Genomic DNA, 24,951 nt, shown 5'->3' on the forward strand with positions numbered 1-24,951 from the left:
GACCACAACGACCTCACTCCTCCTTCGCTGCAGAGCGTGCAAGCAGGAGGGATGCTGGGCTGTGATGCTCGGCTGTGACGAGCGGGGAAACTCCAACCATAACCCAGTAACTCACGGAGACTGGGGCCGGCCGCAGTGATGTGCGGTGAGCAGAAAGTTGACACGACATCTCTGAATCCCAGAAGTCGCGGAGCCCGGGTGTGAGGCGATGGGGAAGAGTGGACAACAACACCGCCGCTCACAGGCACTATTGGTAACACAAGGTATTTGAGAGAAACCTTGCTTCTCATCATAATATCGTTGTGGTTAATAATAAATATGGGTGAACCACTTTAAAGATGACCAACAACCAGGATTTTCCTATATAAACTAAAGCCAGGGCTATACTGGCACTATCATGCTGATTCTATACATACCTTTAGTTGTGAGATCGGATGTATAATTTATGAAATAAAGGCAAGTATGCCGTTCTCCCTGCCTGTCCTTCCTCCCACTGTCTGTTATTACAGGAAGAGGAGAGGAAGGACAGGGGAAGGAAGGACATGCAGGCAGACAAGGGCGAGAATAACGAGCAAAACCCGACCCACCTATTAGATATTCCATTGCACCTCTCAAATAACAGTGCATTTCACAAAGTTTACTTGCCGACATTTCATAAAGTATATGTGACGCCCTGGACTAGCCAGGTAGTCACAGACATAACACCATACACACCCCACCCCCCCAGACAGTTACACCAGTCAAACAAAAACCCTTGTTGCCTCCCTCCAGGGTCTGATGTCCACACCAGGTGGGGCGGAGCCAGGCAGTTGGCCCCACCCACCGAGGAGTTCACAGGCCTGGAGGCGGGAAAAGCAGTTCAGTTCAGTTTGGAGGTGAAAGTGTGAGGAGTAGAAACTGCAAGTGTCTGGGTCGGAGCCCAGGCACTGACAGCAAGGTTGGCAGACGATGGTGGCAGTCTGCAGGAGTTCGTGAATCTCTGCAGAGCCGTAGGACCGGGGTCGGGCGTTGGTCCGCCGGTACCGAACCGGGGAGCGGAGTGAAGCTAAGCACACAGGCAGGGCCATCGGATCCCGACCAGGCTTGGAGCCGCCGACAATAGTCAAATCCGAGTGTGACAGGAACCCCAGGGGTTTCCCAACAACCAAGACCCGACAGAAGGCAACAGTCCACACCGAGAGGATATACAGCCACCGCCATAGGCTAGAGATCCAAGGGCCAGCGCCTGCGGGCAAAACGGGCTCCTACGACACCTATACGCAGGGGAGCGGACTACCGGTGGGCAACCACAGGAGTCAGAACATTCTAACAGGTGCAGGCAAAGACAGCCACCATCAGCCGTCCGGGGAGAGCACAACAACACTGCAGCCGGCTGCGGGACCCGTCCATCCGGCCGTTTGGTTTACCAGAGACTCTGTCATTGATTGTCTGAGTGAGTACACCAGTGCCATCCGGCACCACGCCACGCTGTCCCTGCAACCCTGCACCCCAGCCATCTAGCCTCCCCGTTACACCACCGGGCCCCGGGATCACCAACCCCTACTCACGGAGGGGACAACATCCTAGCTGCTCCCTACCATCTCTCCTGGGATCCCTGTCACCAGCAGCGGTGGTGCCATCATCACCACGTCTCGTGGGTGGCGTCACGAACTATCCCCCTAAACAAACCATTCCTTTTCACTCACGGGTGAGGAGCGCTGCTCGAGTCCCCGGGTCCGGCCCACCGCTCGAGCCACCGAGCAGCAGCAGCAGCAGCAGAAGCCCCGGACCAGAGCGTGGCGAGCGCATCCCCTCCGCCCGCGACATATACATCCGATCTCACAACTAAAAGGTATGTATAGAATCAGCCTGATAGTGCCAGTATAGCACTGGCTTTAGTTTATGTATGAAAATCCTGGTGGTTGGTCCTCTTTAAAGAGCAGTCGGATGCTTGGATGGGCTCGACTGCTCTCGACTCAAAGTTAATGGGAAGCAAGTATTTTTCAGAAAGATTTTCAGGAAAAAATGCTCGAGTTCCTCGTTGACATCCATTATACTCTGTACATAAGTTGAGCCCGTCCAAGCGTCCGACTGCTTATTAAGCTTACAAAGCATGGTAGAGCTCGTTCATCACTAGCACCACTAATTTTTATGTGTTCCAGATGTGCAAAGATGGTTAGATTGATAGCTGTACACAACTATATCTATTTAACCAAATAAATAAATGGAAAAAACGATGTGTGGTCCCCTTCATTTTTGATAACCAGCCAAGGTAAGGCTAGGAAGGTCCATTGTTATTTAGGCCCTTCCCAGCCTAAAAAATACTGGCCTGCAGCCACCCTAGAAGTTTTGGGGAATTTTTTTTCAATAAAGTATGGGTTTTAGTGTGTGCGTGTGTGTATATGTGCGCTTTATTACTGGGTTAGTATTGAGGGTGTCTGATAGAAACCTCTCCAATACTAACAGAGGGCTTGATGCCAGCTGACACTTCCCAGCTGGCAAGAACCCCAAAAACAATTACCCCGATTGCTAAAATTGCTAAAGCACTAAGGCAGTGGGGAAAAGCTGAAGCGCCAGAATTGAAGCATGTCAAGATGCTCTATTCCTAGGGAGGTTGTGGGGTGGTATTTTTAGGCTCTGAAGGGCCCTATAGCCATGGACCTTCCTTGATAATATCAGCTTACAGTTGTATGCTTTACCTTTGCTGGCTATCAAAAATAGGAGGTGGTGGGAAGGGAGAACCACAATTCAGACTTTCCATTTAATTATTTATTTTGTTAAATAGAAAGCTGTACACTATTATCTATCATTTTTAAAACACATAAAAATGATTAATTTCACTAATGCATTTTATTGTGGCAAGTGTCACACGGACAGCACACTGAAAATAATGGGCATACATGGTATCCATGGGAAGACTAAAGAAAAAATAAATAAAAAAAGGAGAGAAATAAGAAGATGCCACACCTATCGGAAACACTGACATGCGATGGGTGCCTTAGCAAGTGCTTGGGGTCATGGTATTGTTGGAAGATCAAATGATAACCAGGTTTCAGCTTCATCACGGAAGGGATTATGTTTTCTCCTAAAATTTCCTGATATTAGTTTGAATACATCAAACCCTCCATATGCTAAAAGTTTCCAGTGACAGAAGAAGCAAACCAGCCCGAGAGCATCACTGAGCCACCGCCATGCTTCACTGTAGGCAGAGTGCTGTTTCCAGGGTATGATTCATTCTTCATCCTCCAGTTATATCACTGATACATAGGCCTGAAAAGTTCCTTTTTTGTTCCAGCGCTTCACAGAACTGCATCATAAAACTTTGTGGCTCATTTATTTGGTTTTGAGCAAAGTGGAGGTGACTTTTCTTCTGCATCTGGGAGGTGAACATGCTGTATATCGGGTATGAAAACTTTCAGAGTTTAGTATGGAAATTAATGAACTGAGGAATCGATACGAGTTGCATGACTTTTGCAGTTACGGGGGTGGAAGATGGAGGATTTGCCAACCTGAATTCTCAGGAAGCTGTTGGCAGTCAGTGACTTAACTCTTTCTGACATGTCTAGGTAGTCCAACAGTGTTCCTTTAAATTTGAACGTGTGATTTTGCTTCCTTCTGTATCTCTCTAGGAACATTCCATGCCTTCGTTATCTTTTTCTATTACATTCCTTGTTTATGGAAGACTATGACCTCTTCTGTAAACTTTCTGAACCACTCTCTAGACAACCCATACACATCAGTGAACTAGAGGCCATTGGCCTAGAGGAAGAAGCCAAGCATTAAGGTCTCAGCAAGTCATAACATGCAAAGGGGTTGTATAAGTACTTATGATGTTTGTCATGAAGACCGTAAATAATTTGGTGTCTGTAGTGGTCTATAAAAGTGACAGTTTGTGTTGAATTTAGTGAAAGAATTTATGTTATTAATTATGTTGAGATACTGTATTTAAGGGGAACCTGTCACCTTAGAAAATGGTATTTACCTGTAGATTTCCTCCTGGAAGCCGCCGGCTTTCAGTCATAAGAGTGGTGCAGGGACTGACTACAGTGAACTTTTACTATATTGTGAGCAGCGGCTGTAAGCACACCCCAGCACTTTGACAGCCAGTTCTGCAATGCATCTGTTTAGAGCCGGCTGTTGATCAAAGTGCGAGGTGTGCTTACAACCACCGCTCATAGTACACCGCGCAGTAGTGTGATAACTTCCTCTCTTCATGCATTGCTCCTTAACCCCTTCAGCCCCCAGCCTGTTTTCACCTTAAAGACCCGGCCATTTTTTGCAATTTTGACCAGTGTCACTTTGACAGGTTATAACTCTGGAACACTTCAACGGATCCTGGCGATTCTGACATTGTTTTTTCGTGACATATTGTACTTCATGTCAGTGGTAAATTTAGGCCGATATGTTTTGCGTTTATTTGTGAAAATTTCGGAAATTTAGCGAAAATTTTGAAAATTTTGCAATTTTCAAAATTTGAAATTTTATGCCCATAAATCTGAGAGAAATGTCACACAAAAAAGTTACTAAATAACATTTCCCACATGTCTACTTTACACCAGCGCAATTTTTGAAAAAAAAAAAATTTCCGTTAGGAAGTTAGAAGGGTTCAAAGTTCATCACCAATTTCTCATTTTTCCAACAAAATTTACAAAAAAAAATTGTTTAGGTACCACATCACATTTGGAGTGATTTGAGAAACCTAGGCGACAGAAAATACCCAAAAGTGACCCAATTCTAAAATCTGCACCCCTCACTCTGCTCAAAACCACATCCAAGAAGTTTATTAACCCTTTAGGAGCTTCACAGCAACCAAAGCAATGTAGACGAAAAAATGAAAATTTTACTTTTTTAACACAAAAATGTTACTTTAGCCATAAAAATTAGTATTTTCACAAGGGTATCAGGAAAAATGCATCATAAAATGTATCGTGCATTTTCTCCTGAGTACGCAGATACCCCATATGTGGTGGAAATCAAATGTTTGGGCGCACGGCAGGACTCGGAAGGCAAGGAGCGCAATTTGAATTTTTGAGTGCAAAATTAGCTGCACTCATTAGCGGACGCCATGTCGGGTTTGAAGACCCCCTGAGGTGCCTAAACAATGGAGCTCCCCCACAAATGACCCCATTTTGGAAACTAGAGCCCTCAAATATTTTTTCTAGATGTTTGATGTGCACTTTGAACCCCTGGGGGCTTCACAGAAGTTTATAACGTTGAGCCGTGAAAAGAAAAAAAAATTTTTTTACCACAAAACTGTTGGTTCAACCAGGTAGCTTTTTTTATCACAAGGGTATCAGGAAAAAATGCACCATAAAATTTATGGTGCATTTTCTCCTGAGTACGCAGATACCCCATATGTGGTGGAAATCAAATGTTTGGGCGCACGGCAGGACTCGGAAGGCAAGGAGCGCCATTTCACAGCAAAATTGATTGGAATTATTAGCGGACGCCATGTTTCATTTGGAGACCCCCCTGAAGTGCCTAAACAATGGAGCTCCCCCACAATTGACCCCATTTTGGAAACTAGACCCCTCATGGAATTTATCTAGCTGTTTAGTGAGCACTTTGAACCCCTGGAGGCTTCACAAACGTTTGTAATGTTCAGCCGTGAAAATATTTTATTCTTTTTTTTACCACAAAATTGTTTTTTCAAACAGGTAGCTTTTTTTTCCACAAGGGTATCAGGAAAAAATGCACCATAAAATGTATTGTGCAATTTCTCCTGAGTACGACGATACCTCATATGTGGTGGAAATCAATTGTTTGGGCGTACGGCGGGGCTCAGAAGAGAAGGAGCGCCATTTCACAGTAAAATTGATTGGAATTATTAGCAGACGCCATGTTTCATTTGGAGACCCCCCTGAAGTGCCTAAACAATGGAGCTCCCCCACATGTGATCCCATTTTGGAAACTAGCCCCCCCCCATACAAAAAAAATTAGTTTGGCGAAATAAAAAATACAGACATCAGTAAAAAAAAAAAAAAAAAAGAGCGCCTGCCACTAAGACCAGTGCCAAACGTGAGAGCAATGCACGAGTCTCGTATCGCATCATCCACTGCAGTCTGGAAGTGAGCAACTGCGCTGGATAATGCGATGCGAGAGGGCGGGGCGGCAGATGAGAAAGGGCGCAGCGGATGGAAGATGGGAAAGTGCGCAGCGGGTGGAGGAGCGGCAGAGGATGGGAAAGGGCGCAGCGGATGGATGATGGGAAATGGCGCAGCGGATGGAGGAGCGGCAGAGGATGGGGGGGTGAGATGGGGATACCTACCTTACAGGATGGATCTAGGCAGCAGAATCACAGCAGACAGAAGAGGCAGCAGATGAAGGAGGGTGAAAAGGATGGGAGAGAGCAGGCAGCAGATCAGGGAGGGGGGCAGAGTCTGATGGGAGGGGGGGAGGCAGCACATGGAGGGAGGGGGGAGGCAGCACATGGGGGGGGGAGGCAGCACATGGGGGGGGAGGCAGCACATGGGGGGGGAGGCAGCACATGGGGGGGGAGGCAGCACATGGGGGGGGAGGCAGCACATGGGGGGGGGAGGCAGCACATGGGGGGGGGAGGCAGCACATGGGGGGGGAGGCAGCACATGGGGGGGGAGGCAGCACATGGGGGGGGAGGCAGCACATGGGGGGGGAGGCAGCACATGGGGGGGGAGGCAGCACATGGGGGGGGAGGCAGCACATGGGGGGGAGGCAGCACATGGGGGGGGAGGCAGCACATGGGGGGGGAGGCAGCACATGGGGGGGGAGGCAGCACATGGGGGGGGAGGCAGCACATGGAGGGGAGGCAGCACATGGAGGGGAGGCAGCACATGGAGGGGAGGCAGCACATGGAGGGAGGGGGGAGGCAGCACATGGGGGGGAGGCAGCACATGGGGGGGGGAGGCAGCACATGGAGGGAGGGGGGAGGCAGCACATGGGGGGGAGGCAGCACATGGGGGGGGGGCAGGCAGCACATGGAGGGGAGGGAAGGCAGCACATGGAGGGGGGGGGAAGGCAGCACATGGAGGGGGGGGGAAGGCAGCACATGGAGGGGGGGGGAAGGCAGCACATGGAGGGGGGGAAGGCAGCACATGGAGGGGGGGAAGGCAGCACATGGAGGGGGGGAAGGCAGCACATGGAGGGGGGGAGGCAGCACATGGAGGGGGGGAGGGGAGGCAGCACATGGAGGGGGGGAGGCAGCACATGGAGGGGGGGAGGCAGCACATGGAGGTGGGGAGGGGAGGGGGGGAGGCAGCACATGGAGGGGGGAGGGGAGGCAGCACATGGAGGGGGGGAGGGGAGGCAGCACATGGAGGGGGGGAGGCAGCACATGGAGGGGGGGAGGCAGCACATGGAGGGGGGGAGGGGAGGCAGCACATGGAGGGGGGGAGGCAGCACATGGAGGGGGGGAGGCAGCACATGGAGGGGGGGAGGCAGCACATGGAGGGGGGGAGGCAGCACATGGAGGGGGGGAGGCAGCACATGGAGGGGGGGAGGGGAGGCAGCACATGGAGGGGGGGAGGCAGCACATGGAGGGGGGGAGGCAGCACATGGAGGGGGGGAGGCAGCACATGGAGGGGGGGAGCCGATTAGGTGCAGTGGCAGCCGATGGAGGCGGCGGCCGATCGGGTGCAGCGGCGACTGAAAGGGGACGGTGGCGACCAGGGACCGCGGCGTGGCGGGCAGCAGAGGTGGATCGGCGGGCAGGGACAGCGGCGGGAACAGCGGCGTGGCGGGCAGGGACAGCAGCGGTGGATCTCGGCGGGGAGCGGCGGTGGATCTCGGCGGGGAGCGGCGGTGGATCTCGGCGGGGAGCGGCGGGGGATCTCGGCGGGGAGCGGCGGGGGATCTCGGCGGGGAGCGGCGGGGGATCTGGGCGGGGAGCGGCGGTGGATCTCGGCGGGGAGCGGCGGGGGATCTCGGCGGGGAGCGGCGGGGGATCTCGGCGGGGAGCGGCGGTGGATCTGGGCGGGGAGCGGCGGTGGATCTCGGCGGGGAGCGGCGGTGGATCTCGGCGGGGAGCGGCGGTGGATCTGGGCGGGGAGCGGCGGTGGATCTGGGCGGGGAGCGGCGGTGGATCTGGGCGGGGAGCGGCGGTGGATCTGGGCGGGGAGCGGCGGTGGATCTGGGCGGGGAGCGGCGGTGGATCTCGGCGGGGAGCGGCGGTGGATCTCGGCGGGGAGCGGCGGTGGATCTCGGCGGGGAGCGGCGGTGGATCTCGGCGGGGAGCGGCGGGGGATCTCGGCGGGGAGCGGCGGGGGATCTCGGCGGGGAGCGGCGGGGGATCTCGGCGGGGAGCGGCGGGGGATCTCGGCGGGGAGCGGCGGGGGATCTCGGCGGGGAGCGGCGGGGGATCGGGGGGGGGGGGGTGCTATAACTTACCGATGGGCACCTGCAGCGACCGCTCTCATCAGCTTTCACGGACGGAGTGAAGCTGAGGGTAGCGGTGACGGCACAAGATCCACAGTGATTGGGAGAGATCGGTCACAAGGCCGGTCTCCCCAATCAGAGCTGGGGGCGGGTGAAACAAAGTTCACCCAGCTCCAGCCAGTCATCAGTGCTACAGCAGCACTGATTATGGCTGGATTGCAATGTGTTAGCCATTTTCAATGGCTGACACATTACAGTGACTGTAATTGGCTGAGCGGCGTTCGTCAGCCAATCACAGCCTCTGTAGGTTCGGGGAGGAGGCACCACCCCTCCTGAGGTCAGGCAGAGGTCCCCTCCTTCCCGAATCCACCGTTTAGGTAAACAAATTTCACTCCCCGGGGCTCCGGGACCGCGATTTCGCCAGGACGTACTGAGTACGTCATGGGTCGTTTAGCACCATGTGACCATGACGTACTCAGTACGTCCAAGGTCGTTAAGGGGTTAAAGCTGCAGCTCCCAGGAGGAAAGAAGTTAATTTTCTCCCGGTATGTTGTGCTTTCATTAAGATGCCCAGGAAGCACTTTTACAGCTCTTTACCTGCAGATTAACCCCCTATCTTAGGTTTCTTTTAACTTCTTTTTTTCATTGATTTATGGCAAAACAGCAGAAAGTCAATTTGTAATTTGCCCAAACTGACATTTTTGCCAATATACCTCATTTACATTAGTGGCTGAATAAGTTTGGAGCACTACTGCAGGGTTTTGTCTTTTTATTTCACTCTTGAAGTGGTGCTTTAAATCTAAGTCCCCTGACCCGTCTTCTACTCACCACCTGGCTTCTTCATCAGTTATCGGCACTGCTCCAGTCGGTCTTCTCTAGTTTGTGACATGCCAGCTGGTCCAGTGTTTTAAAAGAGAGCGTCGAAAGTCATAACTAAATGGAAGTCTATGAGAGCCTTATTCTGGGTCTCAGGCTTTCATTGGGTGCTTTTCACGCAAATACTGACAGAGTCAGAAGTTGAGGTCGCAAGATGGTGTGGTAGGACCAAGGGCACTGAAACCGGTGAAGACGCTGAAGGGCGAGCACATAGATTTAAAGCCCCGCTCCAGCAATGAAATATAAACCCAAATTGCTGGAGTGTGGCTTTTAATGTCTGTAGCCAGAGACTCAGACTGGTGACAGAGCGAACGTTAAGGCCCTGTCACACACAGAGATAAATCTTTGGCAGATTTGTGGTTGCAGTGAAATCATGGACATACTGTTCCATTTGTACACAGCCACAAACCTGGCACTGATTGTCCACAATTTCACTGCAACCACAGATCTGCCACAGATTTATCTGTGTGTGACAGGGCCTTTACTCACATCATGTTTTGTGATGTGAGGGCTTTTCCTTGTCTTACTAACGGCACATAGGAAGAATCAGGTCAGTGCAAGATTTTCCAACTTATTAAAAAATCTTCTTGTATGATATTGAGCGCTTGTCATTGTCAAAAGAGCTACTCCTACACATCTTGATTCTCAGACTGACTGACACCAGACCAATTTATAATAATGCAAGACAAAACCAGGTTTGCTTTGTATAGATAAGGATGAATGCTTTGTATTTGAAGGTAAGGCACTTAAAGGAGTTTTCCCGTGAACAAAGTTAATTTTAAAGTTCATTCTAATCAAAAGATCTTGGAATAAGATTAAATTTTCACAATTTGATTTGTTTAATAAAAAAAAAAAAAAATGTTCCAGGCCTGAGGTATTCTTATATACGTGCCCCTGCTATGTACTGTGTAATGGCCGTGTATGAAAATAAACAGACATGGTCTGATCATGCTACATCTCCATGGTCGAGGAGGAAGCAAAATAATATAGAGACATTACCACACGGGAACATCGCTAATGCTTCTTGTGAGGTAAAACATTTCCCCGCTTGTTTTTAAAAAAGGTTTTACCTCAAAAAAGTATTTGCGATCCAGAGTCTTTATACTTTTTTACTTCCTCCCCTGCCCAGGAGATGTGGCATGATCAGCCCATGTCCCTCTACAGTCAGACACAGCCATTACACAGTACATAGCAGGGGCATATATATCAGATTATCTCAGCACAGGAACAATTTTTTTAAACACATCCAATTCTGGAAATTATTATTATCATTATTCCAAGATCTATTGATTAAAATGAAGTTTGTTCATGGGAAAACCCCTTTAATAAGATGAGAGCAGTAAGACAAAAGGAAATCATTACCATGCACTAAGCTATGGAGGACAATTCATTAGCCGAGCTTTTAATAACAGATGGAAACAGAGAGAACGTTCACATCTCAGCATGAAAGACATTGATATCAAAGTCTAAAATGGTTCCATACCTCTGAAGGACTGAGGAATATTTCATCAAACAGACTCCTAGACTCTCTAATTTGGCCGTGCTTAGCATGTAAAACAAAGACACAAGACAAAAGAACTGAAGCAGTTAGGTCATTGACCTAGAAGGAAGCAAACAGTTTACCAGTTTCTCAGCCTTCAGATGATTTCACATTATTATTACAGAAAACATGAAAAATACCATAATGAGAAGTTATACCAACGTAAGGGTGTACATATTAATAAGACATGCTGAAGGGTCAATTACCTAATCAGAGTAACGACTTTGCACCTTCTCCCAAGATACACAACATTTCAGAAGCAAATGTCAGATAAAATCATTTCACAAACCACCAAAGGCAGAGATATCTGTTATTCCGCAGATCTAACCACCGGGTGCTGCCGACATGGATGTTAATGCGATCACAATTGGGTATATACACAATGGAGGTATCGGGATGACCGAGGGAAGTTAGTGCAACCAGTAGATGCTAGTCAGTACCAGCGTCTGCCTCATACACAATCTAGGGCAACGCGAGGATGAGGTGACCGCTCAGAAAATGGCCAGATGCATGAAGGAGTTTTCACCTCTCTTTAATTCTATCGACGTGCTCTACATAAACCTCCGCCCGCTGCTCCAGCGCTGCCCAGGTCCTTGTTCACATGGCTGCAGTCTTACTACTACAGCCGATCACTGGGCTCAGCTGAGATGCGCATCAAGACGGCACAAGACCACCAAGTATTAGAATTGGTGAAGAAAGACGCATAAGGCACTTATTTATCTCATGGAAAGTAAAAGCAACTGGCTCAAATAGTAATTAGCATCCATAGCTTATTACTACCCTCCAAATTACAGTGAATATGTAAGAACCTTAAGGTGGCCATATTATCTAGACTAAAGGGTACTTTACACACTGCGATATCGGTATCGATATCGCTAGCGAGCGTACCCGCCCCCGTCGGTTGTGCGTCACGGGTAAATCGCTGCCTGTTGTGCACAACATCGCTAACACCCGTCACACGGACTTGCCTTCCCTGCGACGTCGCTATGGCCGGCGATCCACCTCCTTTCTAAGGGGGGCGGTTTGTGCGGCATCACAGCGACGTCACACGGCAGCCGTCCATTAGAAGCGGAGGGGCGGAGATGCACAGGACGAACATCACGCCCACCTCCTTCCTTATTGCGGCCGGCCGCAGGTACGAGATTGTTGCTCGTTCCTGCGGTGTCACACATAGCGATGTGTGCTGCCACAGGTACGACAAGCAACCTCGCTACTGAATAGGCAACCATTTTTGGTAAGTGAACGACCTCTTATATGCAAACGATTTTTGCCTATTTTGAGTTTAAGGTCGCTCATACGTGTTACACGCTGCAACGTCGCTAATGACGCCGGATGTGCGTCACAAACACAGTGACCCCGACGATATATCGTTAGCGATGTCACAGCGTGTAAATGGCCCTCAAGGGCAGATAAACCCACTAATTTCAGCAGTAGCAGGGGCATAACCTGAAGCTCGTGGGCCCCAAGGCAAAACCTCCAACAGGGCCACTAATTACCACAGATCTTGAATAGAAATGACTATTAAGGCCCCCTGGGCTCCACGGCCAGGTGCAATTACAGCCCCTGCACCTATTATAGTTACACCCCTGCATCCAATCTGTCAGGTGCATTAGGTGTCTAGCCAACTTGTCTTCAGCCTATGTCAGGGAAAAGAAAAAGAAGGATTGAGTGTGTAGAAATGTACATGCCTGATCCTATTGTTCTCCATAGAGAGGAACTGATATCGGTGATGTCCAGCAGCAGCTTACTCCTTTTTCTTCATGGACCACACACATTTGCTCAGCTTAATCAGCTGTGCATATGTATGGGGAGTTAGAGAGAGTTAAAGATATGGCTGTAATGGTGCTGTAATACATATTACATTGATACCATTCGTGAAGGAATCAGCTTTGTTATTCTTCTGTAATCACCATTTCCGGTTTTCTACTAATTAGGTGTCGGTGATCAGGGGCTGGACTGTACCAGGGTCTTCTGCTCCCTGTCGGTGATTCCCTGATCCTCCATACGCCTTTAGTCTGTGAAAAGTCCCCCTCCTGCTTAAAATGTGTGCTGGCATTTTTGCAAGTGGTGATTGCACAAGTTGATTTCAAGACTGGTCTTCAATAAAATACTGCCTTTGTGCCTTTGGGTGAATGAGCAGATCGAGACCTAAGCTCAATGACGCCCCTGTGCCCCAAAATCTCAAACAGAAAAATTTAAAATGAGGATTATAGAAGAGCAAGGTGGATTTCTTGACCAAAGGTATCAATTTCATCATCCATATCAGCCCCATTATGGTCAAGTCTTTACTTTAAAGGGGTTTTCCCAACAACAAAGTTCATTTTAATCAATAGATATTGGGAAAATAATACATTTCCACAAATAGATGTATTTTTCAAATTCTTTTTTTCCTGTGCTGAGATAAATCATAAAAATGTGCCCCTGCTATGTACTGTGTAATGGCTGTGTCTGACCACACAGGAACATGGTCTGATCATACCACATCTCCTGGGCCAGGGAGGAGGTAATAAAGTATACAGACATTACAGCATGGGATGGGAATTAATTATACCTTTGAGATAGAGTACATTACTTACCGGTAATGGGATTTTCCTGAGTCCACGACAGCACCCACGAGAGAGGGATCCGCCCCCTTCAGGACAGGAAACCTACAGATAAAAAAGGGGCAGTCCCCCTCCCTCATCAGTTGGTTGCAGAGAACCGGGAGAGGAACCGCCAATGAATGAATATACAAAAAAGCCAGACCCCAGGACACCAAATGGTGACAAACAAACAAGAAAGGGTAGGGGTGTAAAGGGTGCTGTCGTGGACTCAGGAAAATCCCATTACCGGTAAGTAATGTACTCTTTTCCTTTCGTCACGACAGCACCCACGAGAGACTTAGAGAGATTACACTCAGAGGGAGGGAAAAACCACACGAAGGGCCAAGCCTCCAACGGAAGACAGTGGAAGAACAAAGGCTAGCCGGCAAAGACCGGAAAGGCGGACGGAGAGGATCAGGATACAGCCGTACAATACCATCGAAGGAGACACAGGCCACATCCATCCAAGGAGGAGGCAACCACCCAGGAGAAGGATCCGACACCGAGGAGGCCAGGGGAACCCGCTGCACCACAGACGATAGGGGAACAGCATCCCACAGCCATCAGGACAAGGGACGTCACGCCACGCGAGGGCCACAGCCGGAATCCTGAAAGACAAAGAACAACAAAACAAAGACCAAACCCCCCGCCAAGGGGCCGACCGAGCGACCAAGGCAGGAAGGACCAACGGACAGGGCCGGACAGGCGCGAACACGCCCCGCAGAAGCAAGGGCGACCAAGAGACAGCACCGTAACGGACGAGGAGGAGAAGAGACGCAGAGGCGAAGCAGGAAGCCCAAGGCGCCAGGCCAGGCGGAAGGCCCGGGAGGCGCAAGGCGGCAGGGCGCAAGGCAGGAACGCCGCAAGAAGCAAGCACAAAAGCGCAAGGCCTAGAGACGCAGGACGAGAACACAGGCCCACACGACCAGGAGGCCCCGAGGCACAGAGGCCCAGAGGTACAGAGGCACAGAGGCCCCGAGCCCCAGAGGCCCAGAGCCCAAGAGGCCCCGAGCCCAAGAGGCACAGAGGCCCAGAGACCGAGAGGCCCAGAGACCGAGAGGCCCAGAGACCGAGAGGCCCAGAGACCGAGAGGCCCAGAGACCGAGAGGCCCAGAGACCGAGAGGCCCAGAGACCGAGAGGCCCAGAGACCGAGAGGCCCAGAGACCGAGAGGCACAGAGACCGAGAGGCACAGAGACCGAGAGGCACAGAGACCAAGAGGCACAGCGGCCAAGAGGCACAGCGGCCAAGAGGCACAGCGGCCAAGAGGCACAGCGGCCAAGAGGCACAGAACCCAAGAGGCACAGAACCCAAGAGGCACAGAGCCCAAGAGGCACAGAGACCAAGAGGCACAGAGACCAAGAGGCCCAGAGACCAAGAGGCACAGAGGCCAAGAGGCACAGAGGCCAAGAGGCCCAGAGGCCCAGAAGCACAGAAGCACAGAAGCACAGAGGCACAGAGGCCCGGAGGCCAAGAGGCCCAAGGGCCAGGAGGCCCAGAGTCCAAGAGGGCCAGAGGCCAAGAGGCCCAGAGGCCAAGAGGCACAGAGGCCCGGAGGCCAAGAGGCCCAAAGGGCAGGAGGCCCAGACCCCAAGAGGGCCAGAGACCAAGAGGGCCAGAGGCCAAGAGGCAGAGAGGCGAAGAGGCACAGAGGCCAAGAAGCACAGAGGCACGGAGCGGAGGCCAAGAGTCAAGAGGCAACGCGGCACAAGGGCCAAGAGGCACAGAGGCCAAGAGGTACAGAGGCCAAGAGGCACAGAGGCCAAACGGCACAGAGGCCAAGAGGCACAGAGGCCAAGAGGCACAGAGGCCAAGAGGCACAGAGGCCAAGAGGCACAGAGGCCAAGAGGCACAGAGGCCAGGAGGCACAGAGGCCAGGAGGCACAGAGGCCAAGAGGCACAGAGGCCAAGGGGCACAGAGGCCAAGAGACACAGAGGCATAAAGGCCAAGACGACAAGGGCCAAGAGGCACAGAGGCCAAGAGGCACAGGGGCACAAGGGCCAAAACGACAAAGGCAAAGAGGCACAGAGGCCAAGAGGCACAGAGGCACAGAGGCCGGAGCCAGGAGGCACAGGGTCAGGAGGCCCAAACCAGCAGGCACAGAGACCAGGAAGGCCCCGAGGCAAAGAAGGCAAAGAGGCCAAGAAGGCAAAGAGGCCAAGAAGGCCCAGAGGCCAAGAAGGCCCAGAGGCCAAGAAGGCCCAGAGGCCAAGAGGCACAGAGGCCAAGAGGCACAAAGGCCAAGAGGCACAAAGGCCAAGAGGCACAGAGGTACAAAGGCCAGAGCCAAGAGGCACAAGAGACCAAGAAGTACAGAGGCCGGAGGCAGCAGGCACAGAGGCACAGGGCCAGGAGGCCCAGAAGCCAAGAAGGCACAGAGGCCAAGATGGTACAGAGACCAGGAAGCCAAGAGGCGCAGAAGGCCAAGAGGCACATAGGCCAAGAGACACAGAGGCCAAGAGACACAGAGGCCCGAGCCAGAAGGCACAGAGGCACGGGGCCAGGAGGCCCAGAGGCCAGGAAGGCACACAGAGGCCAGGAAGGCACACAGAGGCCAGGAAGGCACACAGAGGCCAGGAAGGCACACAGAGGCCAGGAAGGCACACAGAGGCCAGGAAGGCACACAGAGGCCAGGAAGGCACACAGAGGCCAGGAAGGCACACAGAGGCCAGGAAGGCACACAGAGGCCAGGAGGCACAGAGGCCAAGAGGCACAGAGGCCAAGAGGCACAGAGGCCAAGGGGCACAGAGGCCAAGAGACACAGAGGCATAAAGGCCAAGACGACAAGGGCCAAGAGGCACAGAGGCCAAGAAGCACAGAGGCCAAGAGGCACAGGGGCCAAGAGGCACAGGGGCCAAGAGGCACAGGGGCCAAGAGGCACAGGGGCACAAGGGCCAAAACGACAAAGGCCAAGAGGCACAGAGGCCAAGAGGCACAGAGGCACAGAGGCCGGAGCCAGGAGGCACAGGGTCAGGAGGCCCAAGCCAGCAGGCACAGAGACCAGGAAGGCCCCGAGGCCAAGAAGGCAAAGAGGCCAAGAAGGCAAAGAGGCCAAGAAGGCAAAGAGGCCAAGAAGGCCCAGAGGCCAAGAAGGCCCAGAGGCCAAGAGGCACAGAGGCCAAGAGGCACAAAGGCCAAGAGGCACAGAGGCCAAGAGGCACAGAGGTACAAAGGCCAGAGCCAAGAGGCACAAGAGACCAAGAAGTACAGAGGCCGGAGGCAGCAGGCACAGAGGCACAGGGCCAGGAGGCCCAGAAGCCAAGAAGGCACAGAGGCCAAGATGGTACAGAGACCAGGAAGCCAAGAGGCGCAGAAGGCCAAGAGGCACATAGGCCCGAGCCAGAAGGCACAGAGGCACGGGGCCAGGAGGCCCAGAGGCCCGGAAGCCACACAGAGGCCAGGAAGCCACACAGAGGCCAGGAAGCCACACAGAGGCCAGGGAGCCACACAGAGGCCAGGGAGCCACACAGAGGCCAGGGAGCCACACAGAGGCCAGGGAGCCACACAGAGGCCAGGGAGCCACACAGAGGCCAGGGAGCCACACAGAGGCCAGGGAGCCACACAGAGGCCAGGAAGCCACACAGAGGCCAGGAAGCCACACAGAGGCCAAGAAGCCACACAGAGGCCAGGGAGCCACACACAGAGGCCAGGCAGCCACAGAGACCAGGAACCCGAGAGGCCAGAGGCACCGAGGCAGGAGGCATGAGGCCAGGAGGCAACCGAGGCGCGTGGCCAGGAAGCCCAAGGCACAGAGACAGTACACACAGAGGCCCGAAGGCAGGAGGCACCGAGGCCAGGAGGTACACAGACCCGAGACTAAGAAGGCACAGAGGCCCGAGGCCAGAAGTCACAGAGGCCCGAGGCCAAAAGTCACAGAGGCCCGAGGCCAGAAGGCACAGAGGCCCGAGGCCAGAAGGCACAGAGGCCCGAGGCCAGGAGGCACAGAGGCCCAAGGCCCGGAGGCACAGCGGTCAAGGCTAGGAGGTACAGCGGCCCCAGGCCGGGAGGCAATAAGGGCAGGTAGCACAGAGGGCCAAGGCCATGAGGCACAAAGGACCAAGGGCAGGCAGCACAGAGGAACAGAGGCACAAGCCAGGAAGCACGAGGCTGAGAGACACAGAGGCCCGAGACCCAACCTCAGAAGGCGCAAAGGCCAGGAGGCTCAGAGGCCGGGAGGGCCAGAGGCCCGAGGCCGGGAGGACCCGAGACCAGAGGACAGGAGGGCCAGAGGACACAGAGGCCACAGAGACCAGGAGGCCCCGAGGCCAACAGAGGCCAGGAGGCCCAGAGGCCACAGAGGCCCAGAGGCTAGGAGTTCCAGAGGCCAGGAGGTCCAGAGGCGTGAAAAAACACACAGGCCACATGGGTCAGGACATACAGAATGCACAGGGGCCCGGAGGCCACAGGGACCAGGAGGACACAGAGGCCACAGGGGCCAAGAACCCACAGAGGCCAGGACCCCACAGGGGTACGAGTCCATAGAGCCCACAGGAGCCAGGAGCCTACAGGGGCCACAGGGGCCAGGAGGCCACAGAGGCCACAGGAGCCAGGAGTCCACAGAGGCCACGAGGGCCAGGAGTCCCAGAGAGGCCACGAGGGCCAGGAGTCCCAGAGAGGCCACGAGGGCCAGGAGTCCCAGAGAGGCCACGAGGGCCAGGAGTCCCAGAGAGGCCACGAGGGCCAGGAGTCCCAGAGAGGCCACGAGGGCCAGGAGTCCCAGAGAGGCCACGAGGGCCAGGAGTCCCAGAGAGGCCACGAGGGCCAGGAGTCCCAGAGAGGCCACGAGGGCCAGGAGTCCCAGAGAGGCCACGAGGGCCAGGAGTCCCAGAGAGGCCACGAGGGCCAGGAGTCCACAGAGGCCACGAGGGCCAGGAGTCCACAGAGGCCACGAGGGCCAGGAGTCCACAGAGGCCACGAGGGCCAGGAGTCCACAGAGGCCCAGGAGTCCACAGAGGCCACAGGGGCCAGGAGTCCACAGAGGCCACAGGAGCCCCACAGAGGCCGGAGTCAGGCGAGTCCACAGAGGCCTTACAGGGCCCGGAGGCCACAGAGGATACAGGGGCCAGGTGAACACAAAGGCCCCAGGGACCCCGGCCATGCATGGCAGAATCCAGCTCCAAAGCCCGGGACGATCCTCCCTGCACTGCCGGGACACCGCCGAGGAGACAGAGCGGGGACGCGGCCCCGGACACATCGCACCCGCCGTGCAACCGGAGGCGCAGCCCGCGCCACAGGGAGAGGCGCCGGCCGACGAGTACCGACAGCAACTTACCCCGCGTCCGGCTCAGGAAGGAGGGATCCATGGCCTTCACAAGGAACCTGCCCGGTCCACTCCCCCGGAAGCGCTCCAGTGCACTTCCGGGTCACGGCAGCAGAGAGAGCGCGCGGACACGGCAGGGCCCCCCCTGCCGTCCACAGAGCCAGGCGCGCGCAGGTGCCGGCGTCATTACCCCGGAGGCAAAGCCGAACCAAGGGGAAGAGGACGAGACGCACCGGAGGACGGAGTCCACGAGGGGAGCTCCACCGACCGTGCTTCTGGACCTAGAGCTCCGCCATTCCCACGGAGACCGCACGGACTCAACCGGACCCAGGTACTGTAGGTTCCTCTCCATTCAGGACAGGAAACCAACTGATGAGGGAGGGGGACTGCCCCTTTTTTATCTGTAGGTTTCCTGTCCTGAAGGGGGCGGATCCCTCTCTCGTGGGTGCTGTCGTGACGAAAGGAAAAAACATTTAAATAAGAAATAAAAAAAAGGGGCAGGAAATGTTTTACCTCACAAGAAGAATCCACTATGATCCCATGCTGTAATGTCTGTACCCTCTTTTGCTTCCTCCCCGGCCCAGGAGCTGTGGTATAATCAGACCATGTCCCTGTACAGTCAGACACAGACATTACACAGTACATAGCAGGGGCACATAATGTTATATATGTTAGCACAGGAACATTTTTTATTTAATTTATTTATTTATTTTTTTTTTTAAACACATCCAAATGTTGAACTTATTATTTCAAGATCTATGGATTAAAATGAACTTTGTTAGTGGGAAAACCCCTTTAACTTGCAAAATCATACGACATGTTGCCATTAAGAATAAGCAGTCAGCTGATATCTATGACTGTCTATGGCAGCTGAAAATCTACTAAAATCAGCCAAGTCTGGTAAGTCTTGGAATGTATGAGTACCAATAGAAAACCTTTCCTCTGGGGTCATGTAAGATCATGTGGATAATAAAAACTTTTCCAAGATATTTCTAATGTGCCCACAGGAACTATTTTCTAACCGTAATGTCAAATCCAAATGTCAATCAGGTACAGTGTTGTTGGTGGCAATAGGCAGATGAAAAATTAATCTGATCCCAATCTGTTTAGTACATTTAATGTGGAATAAGTAGAATTTGATGTCAAATTATAAAATATTTTATAAATTAGCCACTCTAAAACTTCAGAAGTGTTATGTAAAAAAAGCACCCCTCACCCAAAAAAACCTAAAGCTCAATACAAAATGTGATGCAATAACCAATAACATCAGGTTTTCCGTTTTCCGGGTCATCTGTAACAGTTTTTATTTTATGGCTGGACCATCAGTTGTCAAAATTGCATCAGCTATAATACTGCTTTATCATGGGTTTCTAAGGCTGCGTGCCCGTGATCAGTGTTCACAGCGTTTTGGATGGAGCGTGTTTTTGCTGTGTCTAAAACTGCATTGTACAGTACAAGCACAGTGGATTGAATTTCTAGAAAGTTCATGCCCCCTGTGCTTCTTGTCTCTTCAGCGTAAACTGACCTGCGGTGTGGCTTGTCAATTTATTGCTGCGGAGCCGCGAGTGTTCTAAGCTGGGAGAAAAGTGAGAAAGTCCGCAGCTTCCTGAACCCTGATCGTGGGAACAAACAGCTGCGATCTCCTGCAGAGAGCACTCGCAGCGCCGCAGAAGAGGACATGCTGCGTCCAGAACACAGCATGTCCGGATAATGGGCACATACCCTAAGGCTGGGGCCACACAGGGACTAATGCGATCCTCGCCTGACACTCGGCTTACACTGGCAGCACAGCATGAGCAGAGTGTTATGCGAGTGTCATTGCGACTGAAGTCTGATCATGCGATCGGACCTCAGCTGCGGGAGATGGGACGGTGCTGAGGGGGAGAAGGAGGGATTTATCTCCCTCTCTCCTCCGTAGCCAGCTATTGCCATTCTCGCCCTACACTCGCGGTACACCGGTGTACTGCGAGTGCAGTGTGATCTTTCTCTCACCCCATAGACTTGAATGGGTGTGAAAGAGAGTCTCGCATTACAGTTGCAGCATGCTGCGATTGTTTTCTTGGTCCGATTGGGGCCGAGAAAATAATCGCTCATTTGTGCTGACACAAAAGCTAATATTGGTCCGAGTGGAATGCGATGTTTCATCGCATTCCACTCGGTCCGATTTTCATGCTGTGTGGCTTAGGGTACCTTCACACTTAGCGATGCAGCAGCGATCCGACCAGCGATCTGACCTGGTCAGGATCGCTGCTGCATCGCTACATGGTCGCTGGTGAGCTGTCAAACAGGCAGATCTCACCAGCGACCAGTGAACAGCCCCCAGCCAGCAGCGACGTGCAAGCGACGCTGCGCTTGCACGGAGCCGCCGTCTGGAAGCTGCGGAGACTGGTAACTAAGGTAAACATCGGGTATGGTTACCCGATGTTTACATTAGTTACCAGTGTGAGCAGGGAGCAGGGAGCCGCGCACACTGAGCGCTGGCTCCTTGCTCTCCTAGCTACAGTACACATCGGGTTAATTAACCCGATGTGTAATGCAGCTACATGTGCAGAGAGCAGGGAGCCGCGCACACTGCTTAGCGCTGGCTCCTTGCTCTCCTAGCTGCTGTACACATCGGGTTAATTAACCCGATGTGTACAGCAGCTACATGTGCAGAGAGCCGGAGCCGGCACTGGCAGCGTGAGAGCTGCAGAGGCTGGTAACTAAGGTAAATATCGGGTAACCACCTTGGTTACCCGATGTTTATCTTGGATACAGCTTACCTCAGCTGTCAGACGCCGGCTCCTGCTCCCTGCTCGCTTCATTTGTCGCTCTCTTGCTGTCACACACAGCGATCTGTGTGTCACAGCAGGAGAGCGGCTTTGAAGAAAACGAACCAGGGCTGTGTGTAACGAGCAGCGATCTCGCAGCAGGGGCCAGATCGCTGCTCATTGTCACACACAGCGAGATCGCTAATGAGGTCACTGCTGCGTCACAAAAAGCGTGACTCAGCAGCGATCTCGGCAGCAAGCTCGCTGTGTGTGAAGCACCCCTTAGGCCTAATACAAATTGGTGATTGGATTAAAAAGGCAATATAATGTTTTTTAATCTGTCCCTTTGATGGATCTGGGACAACAACTGATGCAGATGAAGGTGAACTATCCTATAGCAAACAATGCAATCGTTATCACATCAGTTACCTCCCCCGATCTATAAGAAGGGAATTTTGTTACTTACCGTAAATTCCTTTTCTTCTAGCTCTTATTGGGAGACCCAGACGATTGGGGTATAGCTACTGCCCTCCGGAGGCCACACAAAGCACTACACCAAAAGTGCAAGGCCCCTCCCCTTCTGGCTATACCCCCCCGTGGTATCACGGGTACTCCAGTTTTAGTGCCAAAGCAAGAAGGAGGAAGCCAACAACTGGTTTAAACAAATTAACTCCGATTAACATCGGAGAACTGAAAAACCGTTCAACATGAACAACATGTGTACCCGCAAACAGCAAAAACAATCCCGAAGGACAACAGGGCGGGTGCTGGGTCTCCCAATAAGAGCTAGAAGAAAAGGAATTTACGGTAAGTAACAAAATTCCCTTCTTCTTCAGCGCTCTATTGGGAGACCCAGACGATTGGGACGTCCAAAAGCTGTCCCTGGGTGGGTAACGAAATACCTCATGTTAGAGCTGCAAAGACAGCCCTCCCCTACGGGGATGTCACTGCCGCCTGCAGGACTCTTCTACCTAAGCTGGCATCCGCCGAAGCATAGGTATGCACCTGATAATGCTTGGTGAAAGTGTGCAGACTCGACCAGGTAGCTGCCTGACACACCTGTTGAGCCGAAGCCTGGTGCCGTAATGCCCAGGACGCACCCACGGCTCTGGTTGAGTGGGCTTTTAGCCCTGAAGGAACCGGAAGCCCAGCAGAACGGTAGGCCTCTATAATTGGTTCTTTGATCCATCGAGCCAAGGTAGCTTTAGAAGCCTGCAACCCCTTGCGCGGACCGGCGACAAGGACAAAAAGTGCATCGGAACGGCGCATGGGCGCCGTGCGGGAAATGTAGATCCTGAGAGCTCTCACCAGATCTAGCAAACGCAAGTCCTTTTCATACCGGTGAACCGGATGAGGATAAAAGGAAGGCAAGGATATATCCTGATTAAGATGAAACGAGGATACGACCTTAGGGAGAAACTCCGGAATGGGGCGCAGCACTACTTTGTCCTGGTGGAACACCAAGAAGGGAGCCTTGGATGACAGAGCTGCCAGCTCAGACACTCGCCGAAGCGATGTGATCGCAACAAGAAACGCCACTTTCTGTGACAGGCGAGAAAAAGAAACTTCTTTGAGAGGCTCGAAAGGCGGCTTCTGGAGAGCAACTAGTACTCTGTTCAGATCCCATGGATCCAACGGCCGCTTGTACGGGGGCACAATATGACAGACCCCCTGCAGGAACGTGCGCACCTTAGGAAGACGTGCTAGACGCTTCTGAAAAAACACGGATAGTGCCGAGACTTGCCCTTTAAGGGAGCTGAGCGACAAGCCCTTTTCCAACCCTGATTGCAGGAAAGACAGAAAAGTGGGCAATGCAAATGGCCAGGGAGACACTCCCTGAGCAGAGCACCAGGTTAAGAAAATCTTCCACGTTCTGTGGTAGATCTTAGCAGAAGTTGACTTCCTAGCTTGTCTCATTTGTGGCTACCACTCCCTGGGATAAGCCTGTTGACGATAGGATCCAGGACTCAATGGCCACACAGTCAGGTTCAGGGCCGCAGAATTCTGATGGAAAAACGGCCCTTGAGACAGCAGGTCTGGACGGTCTGGAAGTGACCACGGTCGGCCGACCGTGAGATGCCACAGATCCGGATACCACGATCTCCTCGGCCAGTCTGGGGCGACGAGTATGATGCGGCTGCAATCGGATCTGATCTTGCGTAATACTCTGGGCAAGAGTGCCAGAGGCGGGAATACATATGGGAGGCGGAACTGCGACCAATCTTGCACCAAGGCGTCTGCCGCCAGAGCTCTTTGATCGCGCGACCGCGCCATGAATGCCGGGACCTTGTTGTTGTGCCGAGACGCCATTAGGTCGACGTCCGGCACCCCCCAGCGGCGACAGATTTCTTGAAACACGTCCGGGTGAAGGGACCATTCCCCTGCGTCCATACCCTGGCGACTGAGGAAGTCTGCTTCCCAGTTTTCTACGCCTGGGATGTGAACCGCGGAGATGGTGGATGCTGTGTCCTCCACCCAATTCAGAATGCGCCAGACTTCCTGAAAGGCTTGCCGGCTGCGCGTCCCTCCTTGGTGGTTGATGTATGCCACCGCTGTGGAGTTGTCCGACTGGATTCGGATCTGCTTTCCTTCCAGCCACTGTTGAAAGGCTAGTAGGGCAAGATACACTGCCCTGATTTCCAGAACATTGATCTGAAGGGTGGACTCTTGCGGAGTCCACGTCCCCTGAGCCCTGTGGTGTAGAAACACTGCTCCCCACCCCGACAGACTCGCATCTGTCGTGACCACTGCCCAGGATGGGGGCAGGAAGGATCTTCCCTGAGACAATGAGGTGGGAAGGAGCCACCATTGTAGAGAGTCCTTGGCCGTCTGGGAAAGAGAGACTTTTCTGTCTAGGGAAGTTGTCTCCCCGTCCCATTGGCGGAGAATGTCCCATTGAAGTGGACGCAGATGAAACTGCGCAAAGGGAACTGCTTCCATGGCTGCCACCATCTTCCCTAGGAAGTGCATGAGGCGCCGCAAGGGGTGCGACTGGCCCTGAAGGAGAGATTGCACCCCTGTCTGTAAGGACCGCTGCTTGTTTAGCGGAAGCTTCACTCTCGCTGCTCGAGTATGGAACTCCATGCCAAGATACGTTAGTGACTGTGTCGGTGACAGATTTGACTTTGGAAAGTTGATGATCCATCCAAAAGTCTGGAGAGTCTCCAGCGTAGTATGTAGACTGAGTTGGCATGCCTCTTGAGAGGGTGCCTTGACAAGTAGATCGTCTAGGTAAGGGATCACCGAGTGTCCCTGAGAGTGCAAGACTGCTACCACCGCCGCCATGACCTTGGTGAAGACCCGGGGGGCTGTCGCCAGACCGAATGGCAGAGCTACGAACTGAAGATGGTCGTCTCCTATCACAAAACGTAGAAAACGTTGATGTTCTGTAGCAATTGGCACGTGGAGATAAGCATCTTTGATGTCTATTGAGGCAAGGAAGTCTCCTTGAGACATTGAGGCAATGACAGAACGGAGGGTTTCCATCCGGAACCGTCTGGCGTGCACATGTTTGTTGAGCAGTTTTAGGTCCAGAACAGGACGGAACGAGCCGTCCTTTTTTGGCACCACAAAGAGATTGGAGTAAAACCCTCTCCCTTGTTCCTGAGACGGTAC

General features: G+C 53.0%; 1 protein-coding gene across 2 annotated transcripts in view; it reads right to left on the bottom strand.

Annotated features, from left to right (window-relative positions):
- Positions 1-24,951, bottom strand: part of NDFIP2 (Nedd4 family interacting protein 2) — a 193,789-nt gene that overhangs the window by 106,992 nt on the left and 61,846 nt on the right. Inside the window, exon 4 of one of the 2 annotated variants that reach the window (XM_075336768.1) lies at positions 10,688-10,747. The exons of the other annotated variant lie outside the window; for it this stretch is intronic. Within the exon in view, the coding sequence (XP_075192883.1) occupies positions 10,688-10,747 (60 nt within the window). The remainder of the gene's footprint in view (positions 1-10,687; positions 10,748-24,951) is intronic. 2 annotated transcript variants of the gene reach the window in all.

This window comes from Anomaloglossus baeobatrachus, chromosome 2 (assembly GCF_048569485.1).
Source record: "Anomaloglossus baeobatrachus isolate aAnoBae1 chromosome 2, aAnoBae1.hap1, whole genome shotgun sequence".
NCBI classification, from domain to species: Eukaryota; Metazoa; Chordata; class Amphibia; order Anura; family Aromobatidae; genus Anomaloglossus; species Anomaloglossus baeobatrachus.